Below are 27047 nucleotides of genomic sequence, written 5' to 3' on the forward strand. Positions count from 1 at the left end.
TAAATAAATACAGTAGGGGAAGAGGTAGTTGTTTGGGCTAAATTATAGATGGGCTATGTACAGGTGCAGTAATCTGTGAGCTGCTCTGACAGCTGGTGCTTAAAACTAGTGAGGGAGATAAGTGTTTCCTGTTTCAGAGATTTTTGTAGTTCGTTCCAGTCATTGGCAGCAGAGAACTGGAAGGAGAGGCAGCCGAAGGAGGAATTGGCTTTGGGGGTGACCAGTGAGATATACCTGCTGGAGCGCGTGCTACAGGTGGGTGCTGCTATGGTGACCAGCGAGCTGAGATAAGGGGGGACTTTACCTAGCAGGGTCTTGTAGATGACCTGGAGCCAGTGGGTTTGGCGACGAGTATGAAGCTAGGGCCAGCCAACGAGAGCGTACAGGTCACAGTGGTGGGTAGTATATGGGGCTTTGGTGACAAAACGGATGGCACTGTGATAGACTGCATCCAATTTATTGAGTAGGGTATTAGAGGCTATTTTGTAAATGACATCGCCGAAGTCGAGGATCGGTAGGATGGTCAGTTTTACAAGGGTATGTTGGGCAGCATGAGTGAAGGATGCTTTGTTGCGAAATAGGAAGCCAATTCTAGATTTAACTTTGGATTGGAGATGTTTGATGTGAGTCTGGAAGGAGAGTTTACAGTCTAACCAGACACCTAGGTATTTGTAGTTGTCCACATATTCTAAGTCAGAACTGTCCAGAGTAGTGATGCTGGACGGGCGGGCAGGTGCAGGCAGCGATCGGTTGAAGAGCATGCATTTGGTTTTACTTGTATTTAAGAGCAGTTGGAGGCCACGGAAGGAGAGTTGTATGGCATTGAAGCTCGTCTGGAGGGTTGTTAACACAGTGTCCAAAGAAGGGCCAGAAGTATACAGAATGGTGTCGTCTGCGTAGAGGTGGATCAGAGAGTTAAAGGAACATCAATTAGGTTACTCATAATAACCATAGTGCCTTTTCTGCTGGAGTTGATATGATTTCCAAGTCCTCTGTTGCTTATTCTGACAGGGAGAACTGGAGCACTACCAAAACAGTTTGCGATGTTTCTGGAAAAAAAGAGACATTCCTGTCATTGCAAAGTTTCTTCATGTACTCATTCAGGGAAAAGAGTAAACTGAAACGTTCTGAAACCCTCCAGTAGCAAGGGAGGGGGCCAGAGATAATTAATCTCTTCCCTGTGCTAGCAAGGGTGTTTAAAAATGTTTGTAGTCCTCACTCAGTTCCTCAGATCGCTTAAAACAAAGGTCGTTAAAACCTACGTGAGTGACGATGGTGTCAATATTGGAGTAGTTGGCCAGAACCGTGGGCAGGAGGGAGTTGATGTCATGGACACAGGCTCCTGGGTGACAGTGGACCTTGGTCGGTCCACAGATCTTCTCTGATAGATGAAGAGTGGCCAGGTGCCCTTCTTTGTGAGGCATTGGAAAACTTCCCTGGTCTTTGTGGTTGAATCTGTGTTTAAAAGTCAATGCTTGACTGAGGGACCTAACAGATGTATGTTTTATGTTTTATTTAACTAGGCAAGTCAGTTAAGAACAAATTCTTACAATGATGGCCTACACCGGCCAAACCCGGACGACGTGGGGCCAATTATGCACCGCCCTATGGGACTCCCAATCACGGCCGGTTGTGATACAGCCTGGATTCGAACCAGGGTGTCTGCAGTGATACCTATAGCACTGAGATGCAGTGTCTTAAAAATCATGTTAAACAATATTATTACAGTCCATCCAAGTTATTATGTGACTTGTTAAGCACATTTTTACTCCTGAAATTTAGGCTTGCCATAACAAAGTTGTTGAATACTTATTGACTCAAGACATTTCAGCTTTTAAATTGTATTAATTTGTAAACATTTCTAAAAACATAATTCCACGTGGACATTATTGGGTATTGTGTGTATGCCAGTGACACAAAATCTCAATTTAATACATTTTAAATTCAGGCTGTAACACAACATAATTTGGGAAAAGTCAAGGGGTGTGAATACTTTCTGAAGGCATCTTTTTGACAAACTAAATGTGAAGTGAACTATCATTTTAATTGTAAACGTTACCTAATGGGCTTGTTCAACATTGGCGTTGACAGTGCAGGCGACTACCGACTGACTGATCTACAAGGAACTTTACATCGTAAATAACTGCTCATTATTATTTGTAGATCAGTCAGCAAGTCACAATTTACCCATGATACATGACGGTTTTGATCCTCTCGAACACGGCCTCCGTCAGCTGCGCTACCACGGACTGGCTGGGAAAACTGTGCTAGACTACAGTAGAGGGGGGGTTGATGGTGACGCAGAAAAAACACCCAAGTGCAGACAAAAAAATAAGCAAGGAAGAGAGATCATATTAGCAGATCTGGATGCATGCATGAAAATATTATGTAACACACGTTGACACTTAGCGAAACTCAGAATCGAAAGATTCATAGACAGGACAAGTCAACTCAAGGAAGTTGCATCAAATTTTCGGGTAAGTAACATTGGGTAACTAGCAACAATGGTGCTAACTGGCTAGTATAGCTAGATAACGACATATCTGAGTAATCTTTAACAATGAAACGTTATAGCTGTCTAGCTACAAGGTGTAACGTTACACATATGCTTTTCATTGGATAAAGAGGAGAGAGTAATAGCAAGCAAGGTGCCTGACATCGACAGGATGAATGCTGAAATGCCGGTTTGTTTCTGTATGTAACGTTGGCTAGTTAAGTTAGCTATTATTTTTGTCTGGCAAAATGGCTGACGTTTCCCATACCAACCTGTTAATTGTTTGGATTTTGAAATATAACGGTTTCCACATAGCTAGTTCAAGGTCAGTCTCAACCAGACAACAAGATGTTGGCTAACTTCTTGGACTAGTGGTGTTGACAGATATGGGCTGGTGTTTGATCAACAACCTACCAATGCAGACAGACTGTTGATTGTTGTGGCCCCGGCGACAGTGGAGGCAGCGCCATTAGCTAACGTTAACTAGCTAGCTAGCACGTTAGCGCTACTACCGATGTTGAGTAAGGAGAAGGCCCGTGCAATGCTTGTCAGTAGCTAGCTAGCTATCTAGCTAACGTTACGGGCCTTGTCTAACGTTATGCATTAGTTATCGTCCAGACTGCTGTTGTAATAAATAGGTTATTTTTCACATCAATTAACCGTGTTCCAGGCAGTGTTTGCAGGCTGGTTATTTTCGTATTGGTTGAAATATTTGGCTAATGCTACGCAATCTATCAAGTGTAACGTTAGTTAGCTACGTTAGATAGTTGTTGGCTGATGCTGGCTAGTTAGCGTTCTCTCATATCTAGAATACATCATAATGTGACAGTGACACTTATTTTGAGATTGAGTTGTTTGCTGTAACTAAATCAAGTTTTCCTTATACTCCATTCCCCAAATAACTTGATTTAATTAGTTAGCTGCACAATGTTACTCAATGACGTGTCCTCACAGAAAGAGGTTCTGGTGTGGATAGCGGATTGTGACAAGAATGATTAGCAAGCCTAGGACCAAGTACATTTTTATTCACACACATCATGCAAGCAACCTTGTCATTTGTCGTTACATAGTGTTTTCCTTTGTGCCAAGCTGTTTGTAAACCAACGGCTGTCACAAGAAATGTCTAAATGTCTTGACATGTCTGTCTGCATCATACTGTCTCTCAAAACGGAAACTGAAGGTGTAGCCAAGGGTAGTCTTGAAAACCCGACCCTAGTTGCCTCTGCCTAGTGTCGGTTTTTGAGACTAGCCAAGGTGGGGGCTGGCATTGGATCTATTGACAAAGATTCGATTTTAGTTATTTGCAAGCAAGGCATTGTCAATATAAGTCATTGTTGCCGATTTTTAGGCCTGGTAATATGCTTACTTTGTGCATTTCCGGATACAAATGACTTCATTCCACCTGAAAGGTCTGCGTTTCCTCAGTCTTGACCTAGCTATGCTCACTTCAAGTTTTACTCAAGTCAGCAAAGCTAAGCCTTGACCATGATGACCTGAATACTTGTTGCATACTAGCTGTGTGTGTATACACACTGCCATGGCTGCTGTGCCAGCTGGAATTACTATATATTCAGCAAGTTGAAAACCAGTGTTTCTCAACCCCCCCCAGAAGTTTTCACATTTTAGTTTTAACCCTAAACTGATTCAGTTATTCAACTAATCATCAAGCGTTTGACTAATTAATTCAGGTGTGCCAGTTTATGGTTAGAACACAAATGTGGAACGTCTGGGGGTGCTGAGGAGAGGGTTGGAGAAACCCTGGTTTATGGCCCGGTCAGGTGCTTTCTCAAGACTCAAGGTTTCTTTTCATCTGATTGGTTCCTCAACCGTTCTTGCTCCTTGGGTCATTGATTCTGCTTGGCTTGTTAACTTCCATTCACACTGTAGCTGTCAGCTGTAGCCTACTCCTGCCGGCTTGCCTGATGATGCTTGAGGTAGAAGTCGGCCCAAACCACAGATCAAGGATCAGATTCCCCTTCCCAAATACTAACCTCTTCCATTAGATGGAAGCAGATACATCTGAAGACAGGAAACTGAAGACCGCCAATAATAAACCTGTAAACTGAGCCCAGAGGATCGTAACTCAGCTGGAGACTGTCTTAATGTGTCTCAAGACTTCCAGTGTCTCACAACTAGACACACAGACCTTTCCTACCCAGAAACCCTAGCCCCTAATCTTAACGTTACCTCATAGGCACTTGAGTGGATTGAAGGGGCCTCAGGCCCTAAACCTGTTGTTAGGCTATCTCTTCCATCCTGACTCATCCTGATTTAAGATGTTTTGCTTTGTCACTCTGCTGTTGTGTAAGGTCAATATTCTACACAGACTCACTTATGTTATAGTGCAGTGTTCCCCAACTCCAGTCCTGAAGTACCCCCCAACATCACCCTTTTTTCTTATAGCCCTGGACAAAAACCCCTGATTCAACTCACTGAGGGCTTGATGATTAGTTGACAATCAGGTGTGCTTGTCTGGGGCTCCAACAAAAATGTGTGCTGTTGGTGATACTGGAGGACTGGAGTTGGGAAACACTGTTACAGTACTGGGACATGTTGTTGGACTACCACAACTTTATGTCAGTGGCACTGACAGCCAAGCATAGATGGCCTGATTTCAATCCGATATGCTATTATTAATCATTTTGGGCAATTATTAAGAATACGTTGTTTGTCAGTAAGCGCACAATGGCTTGTTCTCCTTGTCCAATTGTTCTTATTTAGTTATTGTATTATGCTTGGCTAATATAGCCGGGTGATATCTTGAAACCTCAATATCCCATGCATGTCTTGCTGTAGTGAGACGTGAGTAACCTAGGAGCTGCAGTTTGTTGGGGTAGGGTTAGGGTAGGGTCATGCTCTGTCTGACCAATCAACAGTTTGTCAGTAGCTGTATACTGTCTTGCACAGTCTAGATATCTCTGAACCAGTTCGACAGAGACTATTAATAGGCCAGTGTGGTGTATGGTTGATAGTCCTATGCTGTCTGCAGCACAGCTAAACTGGAAATAGGAGAGGTGACGACAGTGGGGGTGGGGGGGGGGCTTCTGTCTGCCGGTATTGGGGCTAGAGTGTGTGTCTGTGTGTAATAATTCCACCCTGTTGTCAAGCATGCGTATTAGCATTTTAATGTCTAGACCCAGATAGTGGCAGAGCGAGAGTCATTTGAATTGGTCTTGCTTAGTTGAAGACTCCTGTCTTGCAAACGTCATGTGGCCTTTGGATGCACCTGTGTTGTTTCTCAGCTATTTTTACACCTCAACAGTGGTCTGAAGTTGACCATGTGATGTTCACTAGATTGTACACAGATTAGCTGAAATGCACATGCCTCAGTCCCAAATGCATGGGAAAAATGGGGCCTCAACCATTCTAAATCTCTCTCCCCCTGTCTCTGTCCCACAGGTTCTGCGATGGTCTCTGCAACCCTCCCTGAGCCTCAGCAGCCGGAGCGTTCCCTCTCAGCCGGCCTCTGGTTCTCCTTCCCTACCCAGGCGCAGGCAGTGATTCCCCCCCAGGCCAGGGCCTCCTAAAGCGGACAAGACTGCCAAGATCTGCCCCGTGTCAATCATGACGGTCACCACCCGTGGCTCCCCTGTGGGGGGCAATGATAGCCAGGGCCAGGCACCCGCTGATTCTCAGAGCCAGCCCCCACCCACACAGGCCCAGGTGAGTGAGGGGGTGACGTGTGTCTCTGTGGATAGTTCCCCAATTATCAGTGAACAAGGTTACCCGCATATCAGCTGTATGTCTGCGTGAAGTTAACTGACTAATATGGAGCGATCTGCAATGCCATATGCTTTAGTACTTACCTACTTAGGCCCATCGCCCCATGAGGAGCATAGGACAGTAGTAGGAGTTCATCTTTTAGTATGAAACGGCATGAGTCATGTTGAGGCCCCAGCTGGCTGCTCTCCAATGAGAGAAGCTCTTTGTAATTTAAAAGTGTTTCTGATCTGTGGACAGGATCACAGATGTAAGTGTAATTACTGTCACATAATTGAATAAGCTTTATTTATAATCTGTTTTTTTAATGAATTTAGTCCCTCATGCTCTATGAATTGTGTTTGTTTGACTTTGGGCTTCCTGTGAAGTTCCAGGGCTAATTACCTACCTTCCCCACTGTGTGTGTTCCCGACTAGCGTTCATCTCTTTTAATCAGCGTCTGTAGTATGTTTGCTATTAATGTGTGTGCGCGTTGCAGATGGTGTCCCCCAACCCGTCGTCCACGGAGCCGTCTCCTGTGAGCCCACCGGCGGCGGAGGAGGAGCAGGGCCAAGGAGACTCTGCCCCTTCTCTGGAGGAGGAGGAGCCTGCCTTCCCTCACACTGACCTGGCCAAGCTGGACGACATGATCAACAGGCCCCGATGGGTAGTCCCAGTCCTGCCAAAGGGGGAATTAGAAGTTCTACTTGAAGCTGCTATAGACTTATGTAAAAAAGGTGTGTCCATCATCATATACAATATACATCCATATAGGACAACATGTTTTTCATTTGTCTTATATTGATCTCTCTTTGTTTTCTGCCTTTAATCGTTGCCTCTTTCTGCAGGGCTTGATGTGAAGTGTGAGGCGTGCCAGAGGTTTTTCAGGGACGGCCTGACCATCTCCTTCACTAAGATCCTCACAGACGAGGCTGTCAGCGGGTGGAAGTTTGAGATCCATGTAAGGGCCGTGTGTGTGTGTGTGTGTGTGTGTGTGAGAGTGTGCACTAGCACTTCCTGGTTGAACTACAGCTGATTGTCCTTCCCTCCACAGAGGTGTATCATCACCAACACACACCGGCTGGTGGAGCTGTGTGTGACCAAGCTCCCTCAGGACTGGTTCCCCTTACTGGAGCTACTGGCCACAGCCACCAACCCCCACTGCAAGTTCCACATCTACAACGGCACGCGGCCCTCTGAGACCATTCCCGCCGGGGCCACGCTGGCCGACGACGAGCTCTTCGCCCGCCCACCCGACCCTCGCTCACCCAAGGTAAGCTCCAACTCACCCTCGCTCACTCAGGATTCCTCACTTGATACAGTATATCCAAGTTTTCAAAATGAATAAAGCTGACGTCAGTGATTGTTCATTCATTGTTCTCTCCCTCTCTCTCTCAGGGCTGGTTGGTGGACCTGATTAATAAGTTTGGCACGCTGAACGGGTTTCAGACTCTACACGACCGCTTCATGAGCGGACAGGCACTCAACGTACAGATCATCGCTGCCCTCATTAAGTATGTTAACGCAGATTGACCAATGTAAGGGATTTGTAAGGGACGTGTGCGTGTCCTAACCCGTGTATGTTTTCCCTCCAGGCCGTTCGGCCAGTGCTATGAGTTCCTGACCTTGCACACAGTGAAGAAGTACTTCCTGCCAGTGATCGAGATGGTTCCTCAGTTCCTGGAGAACCTGACGGACGAGGAGCTGAAGAAGGAGGCCAAGAACGAGGCCAAGAACGATGCCCTGTCCATGATCATCAAGTCTCTGAAGAACCTGGCCTCCAGGGTGCCCGGTCAGGAGGAGACCGTCAAGAACTTGGAGATATTTAGGTTGAAAATGATCCTTAGGTGAGATTCCTTCAGTTGTTTTCTTTTTAGGTGGTTATTGTATAGAATTAAAACTGTCACATTGGGGTTTGAGTACCTCGTATGATGAGTGTTTTGGCCAGTTAGCTGCTATTTTATTGTTAAGGGAAAACTCCACCCAGAAACTGTGCTTTGGTATTTCTTTCATTAGTCCATTGTTGACATAGTCCCAAACTTGATTGCTGACATGCAAAACATTTTCCAAGATGTATAACTTTCAAAATACAGATACAGCTGGTATTTTTCTGACATACAAAACATTTTGGGACTATGTCAACAATGGACTAATGAAACAAATACCAAAAGATAGCTTTTGGGTGGAATTTTCCTTTTCGATAAGATGGTTTTCTTTTAATTTGTTGATTGGTCCCCAGGTTATTGCAGATTTCCTCGTTCAACGGTAAAATGAACGCCCTGAACGAGGTCAACAAGGTCATCTCCAGCGTGTCCTACTACACGCATCGGCATGGCAACCCCGAGGAGGAGGAGTGGCTGACGGCAGAACGCATGGCGGTGAGTCACCACAGTTACTCCTTATGAATGATAATGGACTGGATTTGTATAAAGCTTTTAAATTGCTCATCAGAGTTTAATAGTCAATTCCAGTTCAATTCCTGTCAGTGGAATTGGACATGAAATTTCTCCACAACAATGCAAATCTATGCCTGACGTTTGACTTTCTCTCCCTTTCTCTCTCAGGAGTGGATCCAGCAGAACCACATCCTGTCCATTGTGCTGAGGGACAGCCTCCACCAGCCTCAGTACGTAGAGAAACTAGAGAAGATACTCCGCTTCGTCATCAAGGAGAAAGCCCTCACCATGCAGGACCTGGACAACATCTGGGCAGCGCAGGTACTGAATTAAACGTGTCATGGGAAAATGGGTCTCAGCAATATGGGGATGGCTCCATCTTGAATTTTAATGTACTTCCTATTCATTGAACCTATACAGGTTATTCTCAGTTGTGAAAAATGTATATTTTGCAAGAGAGACCTTTTATAAAAAGGAATGAGTAGGGGAAGGGGTTGTTTTTAGAACCATGCCGAAGTGTCTTCTGTGTCTGTTTCTATATCAGGCTGGTAAGCACGAAGCTATAGTGAAGAACGTCCATGACCTTCTGGCCAAACTGGCCTGGGACTTCTCTCCAGAGCAGCTCGACCATCTCTTTGATTGCTTCAAGGAGAGTTGGACGAATGCGAGTAAGAAGCAGCGTGAGAAGCTGCTGGAGCTGATCCGTCGTCTGGCGGAGGACGATAAGGATGGAGTGATGGCCCACAAGGTGCTCAACCTGCTGTGGAACCTGGCTCACAGTGACGACGTCCCCGTGGACATCATGGACCAGGCCCTCAGTGCACACATCAAGATACTGGACTACAGCTGCTCTCAGGTAAAACTACTGTTACTGCTACTGGGTTGTATTCATTAGGCACCAAATTTAAGAAAACAGACAAACTGGGACGTTCTACCTGACCTTGTCAAATGAGAATCTCTTGTTTTCTGTTGCAAAATGTTTTGCTACGATGGTCCCTAATGACTAGGACCCTGCTCTGTGCTTCTGTGTGTTCCAACAGGACAGAGACACCCAGAAGATCCAGTGGATAGACCGCTTCATCGAGGAGCTGCGCACCAATGACAAGTGGGTCATACCTGCCCTGAAGCAGATCAGAGAGATCTGCAGCCTGTTTGGGGAAGCTCCTCAGAACCTCAGGTAACGAAAGACTCTCCACCTCCCTATCTCTCTCCCTTTCTCTCTCACCTCATCTCTTTTTCCCATTGAGTCAAAGCTTGTGATGAAATATTACATTTCTCTCCTTCCCTTTCCTCTCCCTCTCTCCTCCCCATACAGTCAGACCCAGAGGAGTCCTCATGTGTTCTATCGTCATGACCTGATCAACCAGCTGCAGCACAACCATGCCCTGGTCACTCTGGTGGCTGAGAACCTGTCTGCCTACATGGAGACCATGAGACCCTTCTCCAAAGCTGAACATGCAGACTTTGACCCTCAGACAGTCAGAGTGGGCAGTCGCTACAGTCATGTTCAGGAGGTCCAGGAGAGGCTCAACTTCCTGAGGTAAGGCAGGCGGCTGCCTCCAGGCATCTCAGGATGAAAACAATGAACCTTGACTGCTTTTCTGGGCGGCAAGGCATTTCTCAGTCTGTGGGAATGAAAGTGGCCATTCTGAGTCCTCTGTTAGTGTCTAACTGCTTTGAACCATCTTGTTCTCCAGGTTCCTGTTGAAGGACGGACAGTTGTGGCTATGTGCTCCTCAGGCCAAGCAGATCTGGAGGTGTCTGGCTGAGAGCGCCGTCTTCCTGTGTGACCGGGAGGCGTGCTTCAAATGGTACGTACACATTTGTTTAGACCAGTCTTTGATGTATATTAAATATGATTTCCCTTTTTAATTCTTCCAGGTTAGTTCAACTCAAATGTTATTGGTAGCACTTTACTTAAAGCCTGCTGGGATCATACTTTATAAATTGTTATAAGCAAGTCTGAGCCTTTATTATGTCTTTATACTGTCTTTTCCAACTCTAGGTATTCTAAGCTAATGGGAGATGAGCCAGACTTGGACCCGGACATCAACAAGGACTTCTTTGAGAACAATGTTTTGCAGCTGGACCCGTCCCTGCTCACGGAGAATGGCATGAAGTGCTTCGAGAGGTTCTTCAAAGCCGTCAACTGCCGCGAGGGCAAACTGGTGGCCAAACGCAGGGCCTACATGATGGATGACCTGGAACTCATAGGACTGGACTACCTCTGGAGGGTGAGTGTTAAAAAGCTTATCAATGTTATAAAGCTTTCTGAACATACTGTAAAACCTGGAGTTCAAAGGACTGGACTACCATTCGAGTTAAAACTCCTCTTATTGCTGTTATATGCTTTTATAGACAACAATCTGGTTCCTGGATTAACCCTGGAGGGGGAGAGTGCACAAAACAGCTTTGCATTGTTCTACCAGGTGGTGATCCAGGGTACTGATGACATCGCCAGCCGAGCCATCGACCTGCTGAAGGAGATCTACACCAACCTGGGACCCAAGCTGCAGGTCAACCAGGTGGAGATCCATGAGGACTTCATCCAGTTGTGTTTTGACCGTCTGAAGGCGTCGTACGACACGCTGTGTGTCCTGGACGGGGACAAGGACAGCATCAACTGTGCCCGACAGGAGGCCATTCGCATGGTTCGCGTGCTCACTGTGCTCAAGGAGTACATCAACGAGTGTGACAGCGACTACCACGAGGAGAGGTCCATACTGCCCATGTCCAGGTAGGAGAGAGGCGCACGCTCACACACGGACTCACACAGACTTGTGAAAGCGAGGTCCAACTTAGTTTGTCAGAGTCTCAGCGCCAACATTTTGACTGACCAATCCCTCTCTTCCTTTCTCCCCTTTCTCTCTCTCAGGGCGTTCCGGGGGAAGCACATCACGTTGATCGTGCGTTTCCCTAACCAGGGTCGTCAGGTGGATGACCTGGACATCTGGTCTCACACCAATGACACCATCGGCTCGGTGCGCCGCGGCATCCTCACACGCATCAAGGCCAACGCCACGCACACCAAGATAGAGCTCTTCATTGGCGGGGAGGTTGTCGACCCGGCGGATGACAGGAAGCTGATTGGACAGCTCAACCTCAAGGACAAAGCAGTGAGCTAGTCATTTCGTAATCAATGGCCCATGCACTGGTTTTGAATTAGGCCTTAGTTCCGATGTGTTTAAATACAATTTTACTCCCTTCTGGAATCACTAATCTACTAGGATTAGATGATGAAAGCACAGTGTATCTGTTAGCGTTCGGTTCAAATCGGTATATTGTGTGTGTGTAGTTGATCACAGCCAAGCTGACCCAGGTGAGTGCCACCGTGCCCTCCAGTCCTGACAGCTCCTCGGACTCCTCCACCGGCTCGCCCAGTAACCACGGCAACCACTTCAGCGAAGGGCCCAACCCAGAGGTGGAGGGCTGCCTGCCTGGAGTGGTAAGACAGATACACACACACACACACACCTTTCCTCACGTGAGAAATGTAAAATGTGTCGTCTTCTCCTGAGTAACGTCTTCCTCTCTGTAGATCATGTCTCTCCACCTGCGCTACATCTCGTTCCTGTGGCAGGTCGCAGACCTGGGCTGTACCCTCAACATGCCTCTGCTGCGAGACGGAGCCAGGCTCCTCATGAAGCTTATGCCTCCAGGTACACTGTCTTTCTCTCTCACACTCTCATTCTTTCTCATTATAGCTTGCTGTCCTTCTGTGGCTCCGAAACAGCATCTCTCATCCTCTCTCTCTCTTTCTTTTTCTCTTTCTCTTTCTTTTTTTACTTACTTACTGTGGTTTGAAATGATTCGTCCTGACTGATGTTCTGGTTGAGCTGTGTGTAGACAACAGTACCGTGGAGAACCTGCGTGCTATCTGTCTGGATCATGCCAAGCTGGGAGAGAACAGCCTGAGCCCCACACTGGACTCCCGCTTCTTTGGCCCCTCGCCCTCACAAGTCCTCTACCTCACTGAGGTTGGTAACACACGCCGCTGTGTGTGTGGCGGTTTACGTGATCGATTCATTACCCCTTACGCTCTTCACATCCTCCTGCCACGTTTTATTGATTGGATTGATTCCCCAGGTGGTGTATGCGTTGCTGATGCCGGCCAGCGGCACCCTTGGCGAGGACGCCAGCGACTTCCAGTACAACTTCTTGAAGAGCGGCGGCCTCCCGCTCGTTCTGAGCATGCTCACCAGGAACAACTTCCTGCCGTCGGCCGACATGGAGACGCGACGGGGGGCGTACCTCAATGCCCTGAAGATCGCCAAGCTGCTGCTGACCGCCGTGGGGTTCGGACACGTCAAAGCTGTGGCCGAGGCCTGCCAGCCCGTAGTGGAGGGGACCAGCCCCGCATCACCGGTAAATAACCCTTTTGTATTGCCGTTATATTACCTCTGTAAATACGGGGAAAACCTTGCATTACTACAGCTTCGAGGAGTGCAGAACAATCTGGGTAGCAGGGCCCTTGTTACCAGACCCCGAATGGACAGACCATGATCACCCCAAACATACCTTCACTGTGTATTTGAATGAGCTTGAATATGACTGGTGCTCTTAATCCAGTCTTCTGTTTTTGTTCCTCTCCAGATCAACCAGGCGACCCACGACCAGGCCCTGGTCCTCCAGAGTGCTCTACAGAATATCCCCAACCCCGCCTCTGAGTGCATGCTCCGCAACGTGGCCATACGACTGGCCCAACAGATCTCTGACGAGGTGAGACTGCTGCTTACACATGCGTTCAACCAGGTAACAACGGCTAGTCAAAAAGAGGAAGACCGTAAACGTCTGCTCAATGTTTTGGCAGTCTCTGCCCCCGAACTCCCAGAACTTCTTCCAAGCATCCAAGTACATCCCAGACCTCTGTGTGATCCGGGCGGTGCAGAAGATCGTGTGGGCTTCAGGCTGTGGCACGGTACAGCTGGTCTTCAGCTCTAATGAAGAGATCAGTCAGATCTATGAGAAGGTAAAACCCTTTCTAAACTGAAATGGTGTGTGCTTGGTTCTTAAGGTGTGAAATGCAGACTTCTAGGGGTTTGTATGGAGAGTTTCTGTGTCTTCTATAAACTCACAGCGGTGTGTGTGTTCATCACCTCTACAGACGAACGCGGGTAAGGAGCCGGACGGGGAGGATGAGATGGTGTGCTGTGAGGCGCTGGAGATCATGACCCTGTGTTTTGCCCTGCTGCCCACCGCTCTGGACACGCTCAGTAAGGAGAAGGCCTGGCAGACTTACATCATAGACCTGCTACTGCACTGCCACAGCAAGTATGTCTGCATCTGGCTGTTAATCTATGTCTGTGTTGGGGATCCGTTCATTCAGGGCATTTCTTGGACACAGACTAATCCTGGACTGAAAAGCATTTTCAATGGATTCTCCATTGAGTTTAGTATAGGACTAGGCTTAACCTGTGTCTGGGAAACCGCCCCTTGGTGTTCGAACTTAATATCACAAAAACAAGCCAATATAAAACTGTCATCAGACGACGTCAAAAGCACCTTTTGACAGTGAAATGAACCTGTTGTCATCTTCCTGTCTGTCCCCAGGTCAGTTCGTCAGATGGCTCAGGAGCAGTTCTTCCTCATGGCCACTAGGTGCTGTATGGGACACAGACCCCTCCTCTTCTTCATCACCCTCCTCTTCACCGTCTTAGGGGTGAGTATCCTTCCATCTCCCGTCTCTTCGCTCTCCCCTACTGACACAATAGTCATTCTTCAGCTCTGGGTAGAAGTTGCCCTTAAGGACAGACCTAGGATCAGTTTACCATCTCTCAATCCCAGCCTTCATCATTAGAGGAGGAAATGTAACACACTGAAACTCTTCACCCCACTCCATTGGGACCCCTTGTTGTTGTAACACGTATCCTTCCTCTCTCCTCCAGAGCACGGCAAAGGAGAGGGCGAAGCACACAGGGGACTACTTTACGCTGCTGAGGCACCTGCTGAACTACGCCTACAACAGCAACATCAACCTGCCCAACGCTGAGGCGCTGCTCAACAACGAGATCGACTGGCTCAAGAAGATCAGGGTATTGGACAAGAGAAGTCTTTTCATTGTTATAAAATGAAATGCAGTTTAACATGGTGTAGTTGTAGAGAAGACCTAATATGGGCTTTCATATCTCTGATAAATATTACCGCTAAATGGCAGTTTGGTGTTTTTACCATTAGGATGAGGTGAAGCGGACGGGAGAGACGGGGGTGGAGGAGACCATTCTAGAAGGTCACCTGGGGGTCACCAAGGAGCTGCTGGCCTTCCAGACACCAGAGAAGAAGTACTACATTGGCTGTGAGAAGGGCGGGGCCAACCTCATAAAGGTGGGTCATTAGGATGTTTATGAAGTCCAGTATGGTTGCCAAATAGTCCACTCAATATAGTCACAGGACAAACCACCATAGGATGATGCTTTGAATGGGAATGTCCATTCTGCTAATTCACCCCACTCTTTCTCCAGGAGTTGATAGATGACTTCATCTTCCCGGCGTCTAACGTGTACCTGCAGTACATGAAGAGTGGGGAGTTCCCTACGGAGCAGGCCATCCCTGTCTGTAGCAGCCCCGCCTCCATCAACGCCGGCTTCGAGTTGCTGGTGGCTCTGCCGGTCGGCTGTGTCCGGAACCTCAAGCAGATCGTTGATACACTCACAGATATGTACTACCTAGGTACATCAACTATACACTCACTGACATGTACTACCTAGGTACACCAACTATACACTCACTGACATGTACTACCTAGGTACACCAACTATACACTCACTGACATGTACTACCTAGGTACACCAACTATACACTCACAGATATGTACTACCTAGGTACACCAACTATACACTCACTGACATGTACTACCTAGGTACACCAACTATACACTCACTGACATGTACTACCTAGGTACACCAACTATACACTCACAGATATGTACTACCTAGGTACACCAACTATACACTCACTGACATGTACTACCTAGGTACACCAACTATACACTCATAAATATGTACTACCTAGGTACACCAACTATACACTCATAGATATGTACTACCTAGGTACACCAACTATACACTCACTGACATGTACTACCTAGGTACACCAACTATACACTCACTGACATGTACTACCTAGGTACACCAACTATACACTCACTGACATGTACTACCTAGGTACACCAACTATACACTCACTGACATGTACTACCTAGGTACACCAACTATACACTCACTGACATGTACTACCTAGGTACACCAACTATACACTCACTGACATGTACTACCTAGGTACACCAACTATACACTCACTGACATGTACTACCTAGGTACACCAACTATACACTCACTGACATGTACTACCTAGGTACACCAACTATACACTCACTGACATGTACTACCTAGGTACACCAACTATACACTCACTGACATGTACTACCTAGGTACACCAACTATACACTCACTGACATGTACTACCTAGGTACACCAACTATACACTCACTGACATGTACTACCTAGGTACACCAACTATACACTCACTGACATGTACTACCTAGGTACACCAACTATACACTCACTGACATGTACTACCTAGGTACAACCAACTATACACTCACTGACATGTACTACCTAGGTACACCAACTATACACTCACTGACATGTACTACCTAGGTACACCAACTATACACTCACTGACATGTACTACCTAGGTACACCAACTATACACTCACTGACATGTACTACCTAGGTACACCAACTATACACTCACTGACATGTACTACCTAGGTACACCAACTATACACTCACTGACATGTACTACCTAGGTACACCAACTATACACTCACTGACATGTACTACCTAGGTACACCAACTATACACTCACTGACATGTACTACCTAGGTACACCAACTATACACTCACTGACATGTACTACCTAGGTACACCAACTATACACTCACTGACATGTACTACCTAGGCACACCAACTATACACTCACTGACATGTACTACCTAGGCACACCAACTATACACTCACTGACATGTACTACCTAGGCACACCAACTATACACTCACTGACATGTACTACCTAGGCACACCAACTATACACTCACTGACATGTACTACCTAGGTACACCAACTATACACTCACTGACATGTATTACCTAGGTACACCAACTATACACTCACAGATATGTACTACATAGTCACTTAATCTGAAATTCCTAATTATTATTTTTCTCACATATTCCTCTATCTATACTGGTAAATTGTACCTCTCCCCAATGAATTATAAATGTTTTTCTGATATTCATTGTTGTGTTGGTCATATATGTGGAATGGATAAACGTTGAACACCTCCCTGTCTCTCAGGTTGTGAGGCTCTGACAGAGTGGGAATACCTCCCCCCAGTGGGGCCGCGGCCCACCAAAGGCTTTGTGGGGCTGAAGAACGCGGGGGCCACCTGCTACATGAACTCGGTCATCCAGCAGCTCTACATGATCCCGCCCATCCGTAACGGCGTCCTGGCCGTGGAGGGCACCGGCACCGACGTGGACGATGAACTGTCCGGGGACGAGAAGCAGGAGAACGAGGTGACTGGACTGACTGGGAATCAATCAAAACTGTATTCACTCTTCAGATTGAGTAATTGCAAAATGACTCGCTTAAAGCTACAATCTGAGATGCTTTTTATGGCAGCCCCACCACTTGGTATAGAGCTAAGGGACTAGGGAAATGAAATCCCTCTGAAGTTCATATTACCGAGTGTTTACGGATGTTGTGTAGAAGAACCAAGATGTACATTTTGAATTTAAATAATCCATCCGGTGTATTGTTACTTTCCCTCCTCAGACTAATGCAGACGGAACGGCGCGGGACGAGGTGTTCGCCTACCAACACCAGTTTGACGACAAGCCCTCGCTGAGTAAGTCGGAGGACAGGAAGGAATACAACATCGGGGTGCTACGCCACCTACAGGTCATCTTTGGTCACCTGGCCTCCTCCCGACTGCAGTACTACGTACCCCGAGGCTTCTGGAAACAGTTCAGGTGAGCTAGCGATAGCAGGCTGAGGTAAAACAATGAAATGTCAAGGAATGTAGTGGAATACAGACTACAAGCTGTTTATTTTGAAACCAATTTTAACACAAACGGTCTTGGAAGACTAAGAGCTATCTCTATCCTGTAGGTTATGGGGTGAGCCGGTGAATCTGCGAGAGCAGCATGATGCCCTGGAGTTCTTCAACTCTTTAGTGGACAGTCTGGACGAGGCTCTGAAGGCCATGGGCCACCCCTCCATGCTCAGCAAGGTGCTGGGAGGCTCCTTTGCCGACCAGAAAATCTGCCGTGACTGCCCACACAGGTGAGGGATTTTCATCCATTTACTAACACTGGTGGAACCAAATGAACGACCACTCATTCTCCAGATTTTTTATCATTCGAATATTCTAAAACCTGCACAAAGAAAATATGTGCATTTTCCCACCAGTGGTGTATTTCTACCAAATGGACTTGTTTTGGATAAAATCAGTGCGTGATGAGGTAGTGCAGACCAAAATGTACTTTTTCGCATAACTTGTCATGTATCGAATAAAAATTTGAAGTGCTATGTGTTTCCGTTGGATTTTCCACTCGACCAATAGTTTTGTCACAAAACTGTTGTGTTAAATAGACAAAAAATAGACAAAAGAAAGGGCCTACTCTGGCCTTGACGTGTGCTCTAGCTAACAGCTCTGAGTCAGTGTAGGCTAGTCTACATGATGAGATTATTCTGGATAAGAGATTTAAAAAATTAAAAAATAAAAAAAAGTTTCCTGAACCGTAGTGGGAGGACCCACACCGTGTCATCGCATGACTCCAAGTTTACTTCCATATGATGATTATTATAGAAATGTTTGCGCATAAAGGCGTTTCCAGCGCCATTTCTCGCATAATACATTTTTAACAAAGATTCCACCATGTTGAACGAACAAATTATCCGTGTCGCCATTTTATAAAATTGTACTGAAACTCGCTTTTTTTTTTTTTTTACGTGTGTGTGTGTATATATACAGAATGACTACTCTCAGAAATGTGGATGGAAACGTGGTTAGTGACACAAAATGGCACCACATAGTTCTGTTACCCTATCACAGGCATGAAATATAAGAGAAACTGTTCCACCATCTTGTTCCCAGGTATGAGTGTGAGGAGTCATTCACCACGTTGAACGTGGACATCAGGAACCACCAGAACCTGCTGGACTCCATGGAGCAGTATGTCAAAGGAGACCTGCTGGAGGGAGCCAACGCATACCACTGTGAGAAGTGCAACAAGAAGGTACCTCACTCTTCTCCTGTCCTTCATCATTCCTGTTGTCTACTCAGTCCTTTGTTTTCATTCCATTGCAAAATAGCATTGTCGATATGGATAGATACTTTAGGATGACATTTCTTACTGTTTTGTTTTATCCACTACAGGTGGACACGGTGAAGCGTCTGCTGATAAAGAAGCTTCCTCCGGTACTGGCCATCCAGCTGAAGAGGTTTGACTACGACTGGGAGAGGGAGTGTGCCATCAAGTTCAACGACTACTTTGAGTTCCCCAGGGAGCTGGACATGGAGCCCTACACTGTGGCCGGGGTGGCCAAGCTGGAGGGAGACGACGGAAACCCGGAGAGCCAGGTAGATGACTTCTATATCAAATTTGATTTGTGTTTTAGAGCTCTATAAATGTTTCACAAAGTTCTAAACAGAAACCATGGCCTGAACTCCGAAAGAGTAAACCGAAGCAGCATTGGCAAGGAAACTCATTAGTCGATTCATCATTAGTCCAAACATTGTCTCTAGTCAGTCACTCCTCCTTTCCCTCTCAGATGATCATGCAGAACGAACCATCGGAACCCGACCCACCAGGCTGCAGTTCTAAGTACCGCCTGGTGGGGGTGCTGGTGCATTCGGGCCAGGCCAGCGGCGGCCACTACTACTCCTATATCAGCCAGCGAGACGGCGGCGCCGGCGGTAACGCCAACAGCGGGCAGAAGGAGCGCTGGTACAAGTTTGACGACGGCGACGTGACGGAGTGCAAGATGGACGACGACGAGGAGATGAAGAGCCAGTGCTTCGGGGGGGAGTACATGGGAGAGGTGTTTGACCACATGATGAAGAAGATGTCCTACAGGAGGCAGAAGAGATGGTGGAACGCCTACATCCTGTTCTATGAGAGGATGGACCCGGCAGGGGGAGGGGCCGCAGTGGAGGCAGACGGAGAGTTGGCCAGGTGCATCTCAGAGCTGACTGTGTCTCCCACTACACCACGACAGGTGGGGATCAGGACTGTGTGTATGTGATAGTGTGTATTTGTTTGTGATAAAGTGCAGAAGCGAGAACCTGTGGGTGTGAATGAGTCTGTTTGTGTGTATAATGACGTAATGCTCATAACCGTACTAATGAATTCCCCCTCCTCTCCCAGGTGACGATGCCGGGGGCCATTGAATGCAGTGTGAGGAAGCAGAACGTCCAGTTCATGCACAGCCGCATGCAGTACAGCTTGGAGTACTTTCAGTTCGTCAAGAAGCTGCTGACCTGCAACAGCGTCTACCTCAACCCTCCCCCAGGTCAGGACCACCTGCTGCCAGAGGCAGAGGAGATAGCCATGATCAGCATCCAGCTAGCAGCTAGGTTCCTCTTCAGCACCGGGTTCCACACCAAGAAAGTAGTCCGGGGGCCCGCTGGTGACTGGTGAGTGGGTTGTCTGTGAGAGGGAGAAAGTGTGTGCTTTCTTTATATTGCAAGACAGCCTTGTAACTCTTTCCCTCGTCTCTCTCCTTCTTTTCTCTCTTTCTGTCTACTCTCCTCCCTCCCCCACCTTCTCTCCCTCTCTCTCAGGTATGACGCCCTGTGCATCCTGCTACGCCACAGTAAGAACGTCCGCTGCTGGTTTGCCCACAATGTTCTGTTTGCGTACCCCACGCGCTTCTCTGAGTACCTGCTGGAGTGTCCCAGTGCTGAGGTCCGGGGGGCCTTCGCCAAACTCATCGTCTTCATCGCCCACTTCTCCCTGGCGGACGGGCCATGCCCCGCCCCCGCCAGCTCCCCTGAGGGGTCCACACAGGTACGGAGGGAGAAAAGGGGGGAGGGGGGGAGATAAGGGGGGAGTGAGAGATGGAGGGAAAGAGTAGAGAAGGTGTGTGTGTGTGTGTGTGGTGTGATGTAATACTTGGTATTCACATCTCAAAAAATATAAATTAACTTGCCACAATCAATTTCAATAGAAAGTTAGCAAAAATAGATAAGATTCTGCAACCATGGAGAGGTAAATACTTGTCTATTCACATTGATTAACTCTTTGGTCCTATCACAGTTTACTTACTAATGTCACTGCCTACTCCAGACGAAAAATCATATGAGCAAAAAATATTTCATTTTATTTGGAATACTAAGCCAGACAAAATTTAAACCTCTCACTAAAAGCTAGACTTTTAAGTTATACTTAAACCCAAAATGGTTCTCCAGTAGATTAAGGCTCATCCTTTGTTAAAAAATTTACTTTTTGCCTTCATACAGAATACAAATTCTCATTTTTTATGAATTGAAAATGATTTTTTAAAGTATTGCCCTTTGTTAAACAAGGCATACAAAGCTGGTTACAATTTAACTTTTATCCTCCAGAAAAGATAGAACAAATGTTATGGTTAAACTCAAATATACTGATTATTTAAAAACGTTCTTTATGGAATTATTATTTATTAATGATATTATGATTAGAAACGGAAGAGTTATGTCACATATGCAGCTATCGAAAATATATGGGAATATCTGCTCAGTCCAAATTTACAACCAACTGTTTGCAGCACTACCACAAAAATGGAAGAGGCGAGTGGAAAAAGGAGAAGGTAGGGAACTTGTTTGCATGCATATATTAAAGATACAAATTGACTGAAAGGAACTGGGATAAATAGAAAAATATACCAGTTTCATTTGAGGACAAAAATGTTGACAGCTGCGCCATACAGGATGTAAATAAATGGAAAGAGATGTTCGATGTACCGATTCCATGGTACAAAAACGACACTTGATTCAACACTTATTGTTTTTCATTTTAAATTATATAAAATTCTAGCTCTGTAGATTTTCCTGCGAAGAGACAGAATCAATAGATCATTTATTCTGGTATTGCCCCAATGTAGCTTGTTTCTGGTCACAGGTTCAAGGAATGGTTAAAAAATCATAACGTGCACTTAAAATTAACCTTACAAATAGCAGTGTTGGGCGATTTGGAAAGCCGTAGTCACTAAATAATCTAATACTCGTAGGAAAGGTTTTCATCTTTAGCTCACAATCTGTGGATTCTATACATTTTTGAAAGGTTAAAAAATTATGTAAAACATCACAGCACAATTCAAAAATACATATGGCATATGGAAACCAAACGAGGGTGGTCTATGGTGATTTTGGGATGGGGATGGGATGAGAGTGGCTGAGGGGCGGGATTAAAGAGTTTATGGTTGGTAATGTATTATTGTTATGTGACTGCTTTATATAAAAGTCCCATGGATGCTAAATGTATGTACATATATGTAGCAGAAAAGCTGTAAAAAATATATATATATATTTGTCTGATGGGGGGGTGCAAGGGTAAATTAAAAAATGACCTGTAACCTTTGACCTCCTGCATCAGGGCTGTGATAACCTGAGTCTGAGTGATCACTTGTTGAGGGCTGTGTTGAACCTGCTCAGGAGAGAGGTGTCAGAGCACGGCCGACACCTGCAGCAGTACTTCAACCTCTTCGTCATGTACGCCAACCTGGGTAAGACAACGTGCGTGTGCAGGAGAAACGCTGTCGGTTTGTTTCTTGCTGGAATAAAACATGGTTTCTCTTCCTCCCTCCCTCTCTCCCCAGGTCTGGCAGAGAAGACCCAGTTGTTGAAGCTGAGTGTCCCTGCTACCTTCATGCTGGTGGCTCTAGACGAGGGGCCTGGCCCTCCCATAAAGTACCAGTATGCAGAACTGACCAAGCTCTACGCTGTGGTCTCCCAGCTACTGCGCTGCTGTGATGTCTCAACACGCATGCAGTCCTCCATCAATGGTATGTTTCACTCTCTGTCACCGCCTTGTGGTTGCTGTCTCTTCTGCTCTCCTTTCTCTCTCGTTCTCTCTCTCTGTGTTTCATTCGTTCTCTAATGGTTCCAATCTCTCTCTCGGGTTCACTGTCTGTCATTCTCTCTCTCTCCTGTTTCTTTACTCTTATTTGCATTCTTAGAATAAAGCGAAGTGTCCAAATAGATATAAATGTATCTCGCTGTCCTCTAGGTAACCCGGCCCTGGCCAACCCATACGGAGACGCCAACCTGACCACCCCCATCATGCCCCTGCAACAGCTGGTGTCAGAGATCCTCTTCGTTAGGACCAGCTACGTGAAGAAGATCATCGAGGACTGCAGCAACTCTGAGGAGACTGTCAAGCTGCTGCGCTTCAGCTGCTGGGAAAACCCCCAGTTCTCCTCTACCGTGCTGTCTGAGCTGCTCTGGCAGGTAAGGGGTTAACACTGATGACTCTCACTCACGCACAGTGTTTTCGTTTCCCTCACCCGTCTACCTGTCTCGACCCCCTAGGTGGCGTACTCCTACACGTACGAGCTGAGGCCTTATCTGGACCTGCTGCTGCAGATACTGCTGATAGAGGACTCCTGGCAGACCCACAGGATCCACAACGTGCTGAAGGGTATACCAGACGACAGGGACGGCCTGTTTGACACCATTCAGCGCTCTAAGAACCACTACCAGAAACGGGCCTACCAGTGTATCAAGTGCATGGTGGCCCTGTTCAGCAACTGTACTGTGGCCTACCAGATACTACAGGTAAACATGACAGTAGTAGACTAGATACGATATGGTAGTCACCTCTCTCTGCCTACCAGATCAGTCATTTTACAATGGTGTTTCAGATATGTACAGTATGTTTGTGTCTGGATATCTTGAATGGTGTGTATCAGGAATAGAACTGTGTTAACATTAGAACTGTCTCTCTCTCTGTTGTGCTCCCAGAGTAACGGGGACCTGAAGCGTAAGTGGACGTGGGCGGTGGAGTGGCTGGGGGACGAGCTGGAGAGGAGGCCCTACACAGGGAACCCCCAGTACACCTACAACAACTGGTCTCCCCCTGTCCAGAGCAATGAGACCTCCAATGGGTACTTCCTGGAGCGCTCGCATTCCGCACGCATGACCCTGGCCAAGGCCTGCGAACTTTGCCCCGAGGAGGTACGGAAGGTGTGTGCACGTGGGATGGGTGTTTGCATGTTTTGTTGTTGTGTGTGGTAATGTAACAGAGCTCTCCTTGACTGATTCCATTGTCTGTATTTCTTTCAGGAGCCAGATGATCAGGAGGCAACAGAAGATCATGACTCCTCCCCTCCCGAGGACACAGCGCTGTACCCCCATAACCCTGCTCCTGCCACGCAGTTTCAGCAGGTAACACACACACACACACACACACACACACACACACACACACACACACTGTATGGCACTGCTCCAGAATTTACAGAATGCTCATATTGAATGCTGACACCTCTTTCTCCCTGTTTCCATGTCTCTTTGCAGCAGAACAACCACCCCCACGCCCAGCCCTATACGGGTCCGGCTGCCCAACACATGAACACGCCCCAGCGGCCCCCACAGAGAGCACAGGAGAGCTGGGAGAGCACCACAGAGGAGGTGGGGCCTGTGGCACCCCCGCCCGCTGTCCAGACGACAAAAGAGTAACAACATGACACGAGGGCAACCAACCCCCTTAACCTGCAACTCACCTCACCAAATCTCTTTGCACCCTAATATCACTCAATACCTTCAAGACACCCAGTTCATTGATTGGTTGATCAAACAGTCGGTTTAAGACTAGACCCAGGCCGGAGCGCTCTCTTCTCTCCAGGAGGAACAGCGTCCTCTTTGTCACCTCTGACCCTTGACTCCTGCCCTCTGGATCGGGCCAATTAAGCTCTTCAAGTTGTCTCTGCTTCTATCGTAGAATTGGAATTCTATGATTTCTAGAACTTTGAGTGGGAAGAGTCTCGACCTTCTCTGTCCCATGGAGACACGTCACTGCTGACAGAGAAAAAAAAACACCCGTCTGCAGGGTTGTGTGTACAGTGTCTTTGAGAAACTCTGAGGTGAAAGACAATGTGTGTGTACAGGAAGTGAAACAAAATGGTGACGGGAAGGGGTACATAGTATGTTAATGTTTTGGAATCGTTAAAACCTTCCTTCCCTCGACCTCCCTCCCAACCTACAGCAATGATGCAGCAAGGCTGTCCTGGATTGGCCCCTAATATGTGACTTCAAAACTGAAAAGGAAGACCAACGTCAAATCAAATGGGGAGAAGAATAAGCATTTCTCTCGTTTTCTCTGCTTTGTAGTCAATGCATGGAGGTGAGGTTTGGCCTGTCACTGGCTGACCGGGTCTTGGTTGATGCGGTCATCTGTTCCACCACTATACTATAGTAGGTTTCAAACGTATCTCTCGCGGTGAGGACATGTTGAATAAAGAATTAAAACCATTATCACCCCGTGTGCACCAGTTGACAATGGCAGGGTGGGTGAAGGCTTGTTTAATCTCTGCTCAATTGAAGTGAAAAGAACTCTGCTTATTGGTTTTCTTACTTTTTTCCCTTCCACTTTTCGTCCTACTTGAACACAGCTACAGTCTTACAAATGTCTGTCCGTTGAGAATAACAGAAGAAGCATTCTAAAGCAGGGTCATGATCTACAGTAACTGCTGGTAAACAAGCTAACTGATTCGCCCAGCGTTTCTGATTTGTTCTTTTAGGATTCTATCTGCAACGAAGGTAGATGGCTGTGTTTCAGTTGGTAACATGAATGTGTGGTTTGTTGTAAATTCTTTTTTGTTTTACTGGGAGAGTTGTCTGAAATGAGCAAAATCCCAGTAAAAAAAGAAGCCCTTGATATGAAGAACCGTAGGATATTTATTTGAATTTCCTAGATGTTGTTTTTGCTGATTTGAAAGGAAGTACAAAGTAATTGAAGAGGAACTTTTTGGTCCAATTCTTTTTTTTTTTTAATACTTTGTTAATAACTGTTTTGAGTTCCATTTGCCCTGAACTATTTTTGCTAACAATAGTTTTGGCCATGGTGTGATTTTGAATTCTGGAGCTACCGTTCACACTTCGAAGTTGTTGTTTTTTCTGTACAGTAGTGTGCCCACTACCAAGAATACATGGAAAATGCAATCTTTACATTGTAGCGGTTTCATATTTCATCTATGGTACATTGTAAATACCTAATGCACGCAAAAAAAAATCATCAGGACATACAACGTGACAGTGACGAAACAATATCTCCTTCAGTGGATTTGCCAACAATAAATGGCATTGCCCAAAGGCCTATACAGACAAGCTGTGGAAGAGCAAAGTGAGGAGGGAACCGGTCCGTTTCCCCCCCCCCCCCCCCTCCCCCAAACAAAAAGCATACTGGGGAGAAAAAAGGGGTAACCCGGGAACCTCCTGAGAGGACAAGACTGTGGATGGTTCTAGATTAGAACCTAATGAGGGGGTGTGGTTAGAATGCTGTATGGACTAATGTCATCCTTCCAGGCCCTGCCCTAAAGCACTACAGGTCATCTCTCCTCTCACTTCTTCTATCATTTTATTAGACTGCAAGGTCTTACAGATTGTTTTTTTGTTTGTTTATTTTGGCATTTTCTTTGTATAAAGTGTTATTTCAGGATCAGATCTGCCATCTTATTTTGTTTGAATAATTCAAAAGTTATTTTTTTTTGTGAAACATGCATGGATGGTTATTACCCCCCCCCCCCCCCCCCCCGTCTGCCTTGGAGCACTCTACAAACACACCACACTGTAAAATTATACTTTAAGAAAAGGACAAATAAATGGTCTTTTGAATTATTATGCCCTGTATGCAAGGAGGAACCTACTTTTTTTTTCTTTCACCTGTCATTTGTTTTTAGATTGGCATGGATAAAAGGCAGGAGTCAAGGGAGAGGAAATTACTTTATATTATTGAGTAACCTTTCTTTTGCCCCCTTTAACCTGTCAATCTAACGAACCAAACAGACAAGCTTTACAACACAGCTTATAAACCCCACTTTGAGCAGATGCTCTGAAGGGATGAGCCGGTCTGCCACAGCAGGCTTCCAGCCACTGATCCACAGTCAGCCAACTTTACCCCATCCCTATCCTCCTTCAGTAGGTGAAAACTGACACGAGATCTGCTTTTGAAGCAACAATGTATGGCATCTATTCTCTCAGCAGGCACTGTTTATTCTAGCTCATTCTCACCCGCAGGAGGAATGTCAAGGGAGAATCTCAATTGCGTACACCTCATTTCCTTTCTCCTCACCGCGTCCTCAAAAGTCATTGGACGAGAAAGCCAGATGTCCCTCCCCTCTGACCTTCTCCTCCAATGGGTTTTGAGGAGGCGAGGAGTTGCAATTGAGATTCTCCCAAGGACTGTTAGAAAGGCAA

The 27047-nt window shown here is 46.4% G+C and overlaps 1 protein-coding gene across 2 annotated transcripts; it reads left to right on the forward strand.

Annotated features, from left to right (window-relative positions):
- The first annotated feature begins 2199 nt into the window (after positions 1-2199).
- Positions 2200-25853, forward strand: LOC115196269 (probable ubiquitin carboxyl-terminal hydrolase FAF-X). 2 transcript variants are annotated; one of them, XM_029756932.1, is made up of 42 exons: positions 2200-2477; positions 5894-6157; positions 6693-6930; positions 7042-7154; positions 7248-7466; positions 7592-7707; positions 7789-8040; positions 8433-8571; positions 8758-8910; positions 9134-9445; positions 9630-9766; positions 9905-10129; positions 10287-10400; positions 10595-10823; positions 11019-11326; positions 11465-11705; positions 11885-12034; positions 12128-12248; positions 12436-12566; positions 12676-12954; positions 13183-13308; positions 13400-13558; positions 13694-13860; positions 14140-14248; positions 14475-14621; positions 14764-14910; positions 15048-15255; positions 16943-17163; positions 17423-17619; positions 17759-17932; positions 18747-18888; positions 19029-19232; positions 19424-19870; positions 20020-20288; positions 20436-20661; positions 22228-22357; positions 22451-22636; positions 22861-23081; positions 23163-23408; positions 23595-23816; positions 23916-24017; positions 24150-25853. In XM_029756932.1, the coding sequence occupies exons 2-42, from the start codon at positions 6059-6061 to the stop codon at positions 24309-24311; spliced, it is 7788 nt and encodes a 2595-aa protein (XP_029612792.1). In that variant the 5' UTR covers positions 2200-2477; positions 5894-6058; the 3' UTR covers positions 24312-25853. The 2 variants fall into 2 exon arrangements, with proteins under 2 accessions (XP_029612792.1, XP_029612793.1); XM_029756933.1 differs by having other exon boundaries at positions 23595-23807.
- The last annotated feature ends 1194 nt before the right edge of the window (positions 25854-27047 follow it).

The sequence above is a fragment of the Salmo trutta genome, chromosome 6 (genome assembly GCF_901001165.1).
Source record: "Salmo trutta chromosome 6, fSalTru1.1, whole genome shotgun sequence".
NCBI classification, from domain to species: domain Eukaryota; kingdom Metazoa; phylum Chordata; class Actinopteri; order Salmoniformes; family Salmonidae; genus Salmo; species Salmo trutta.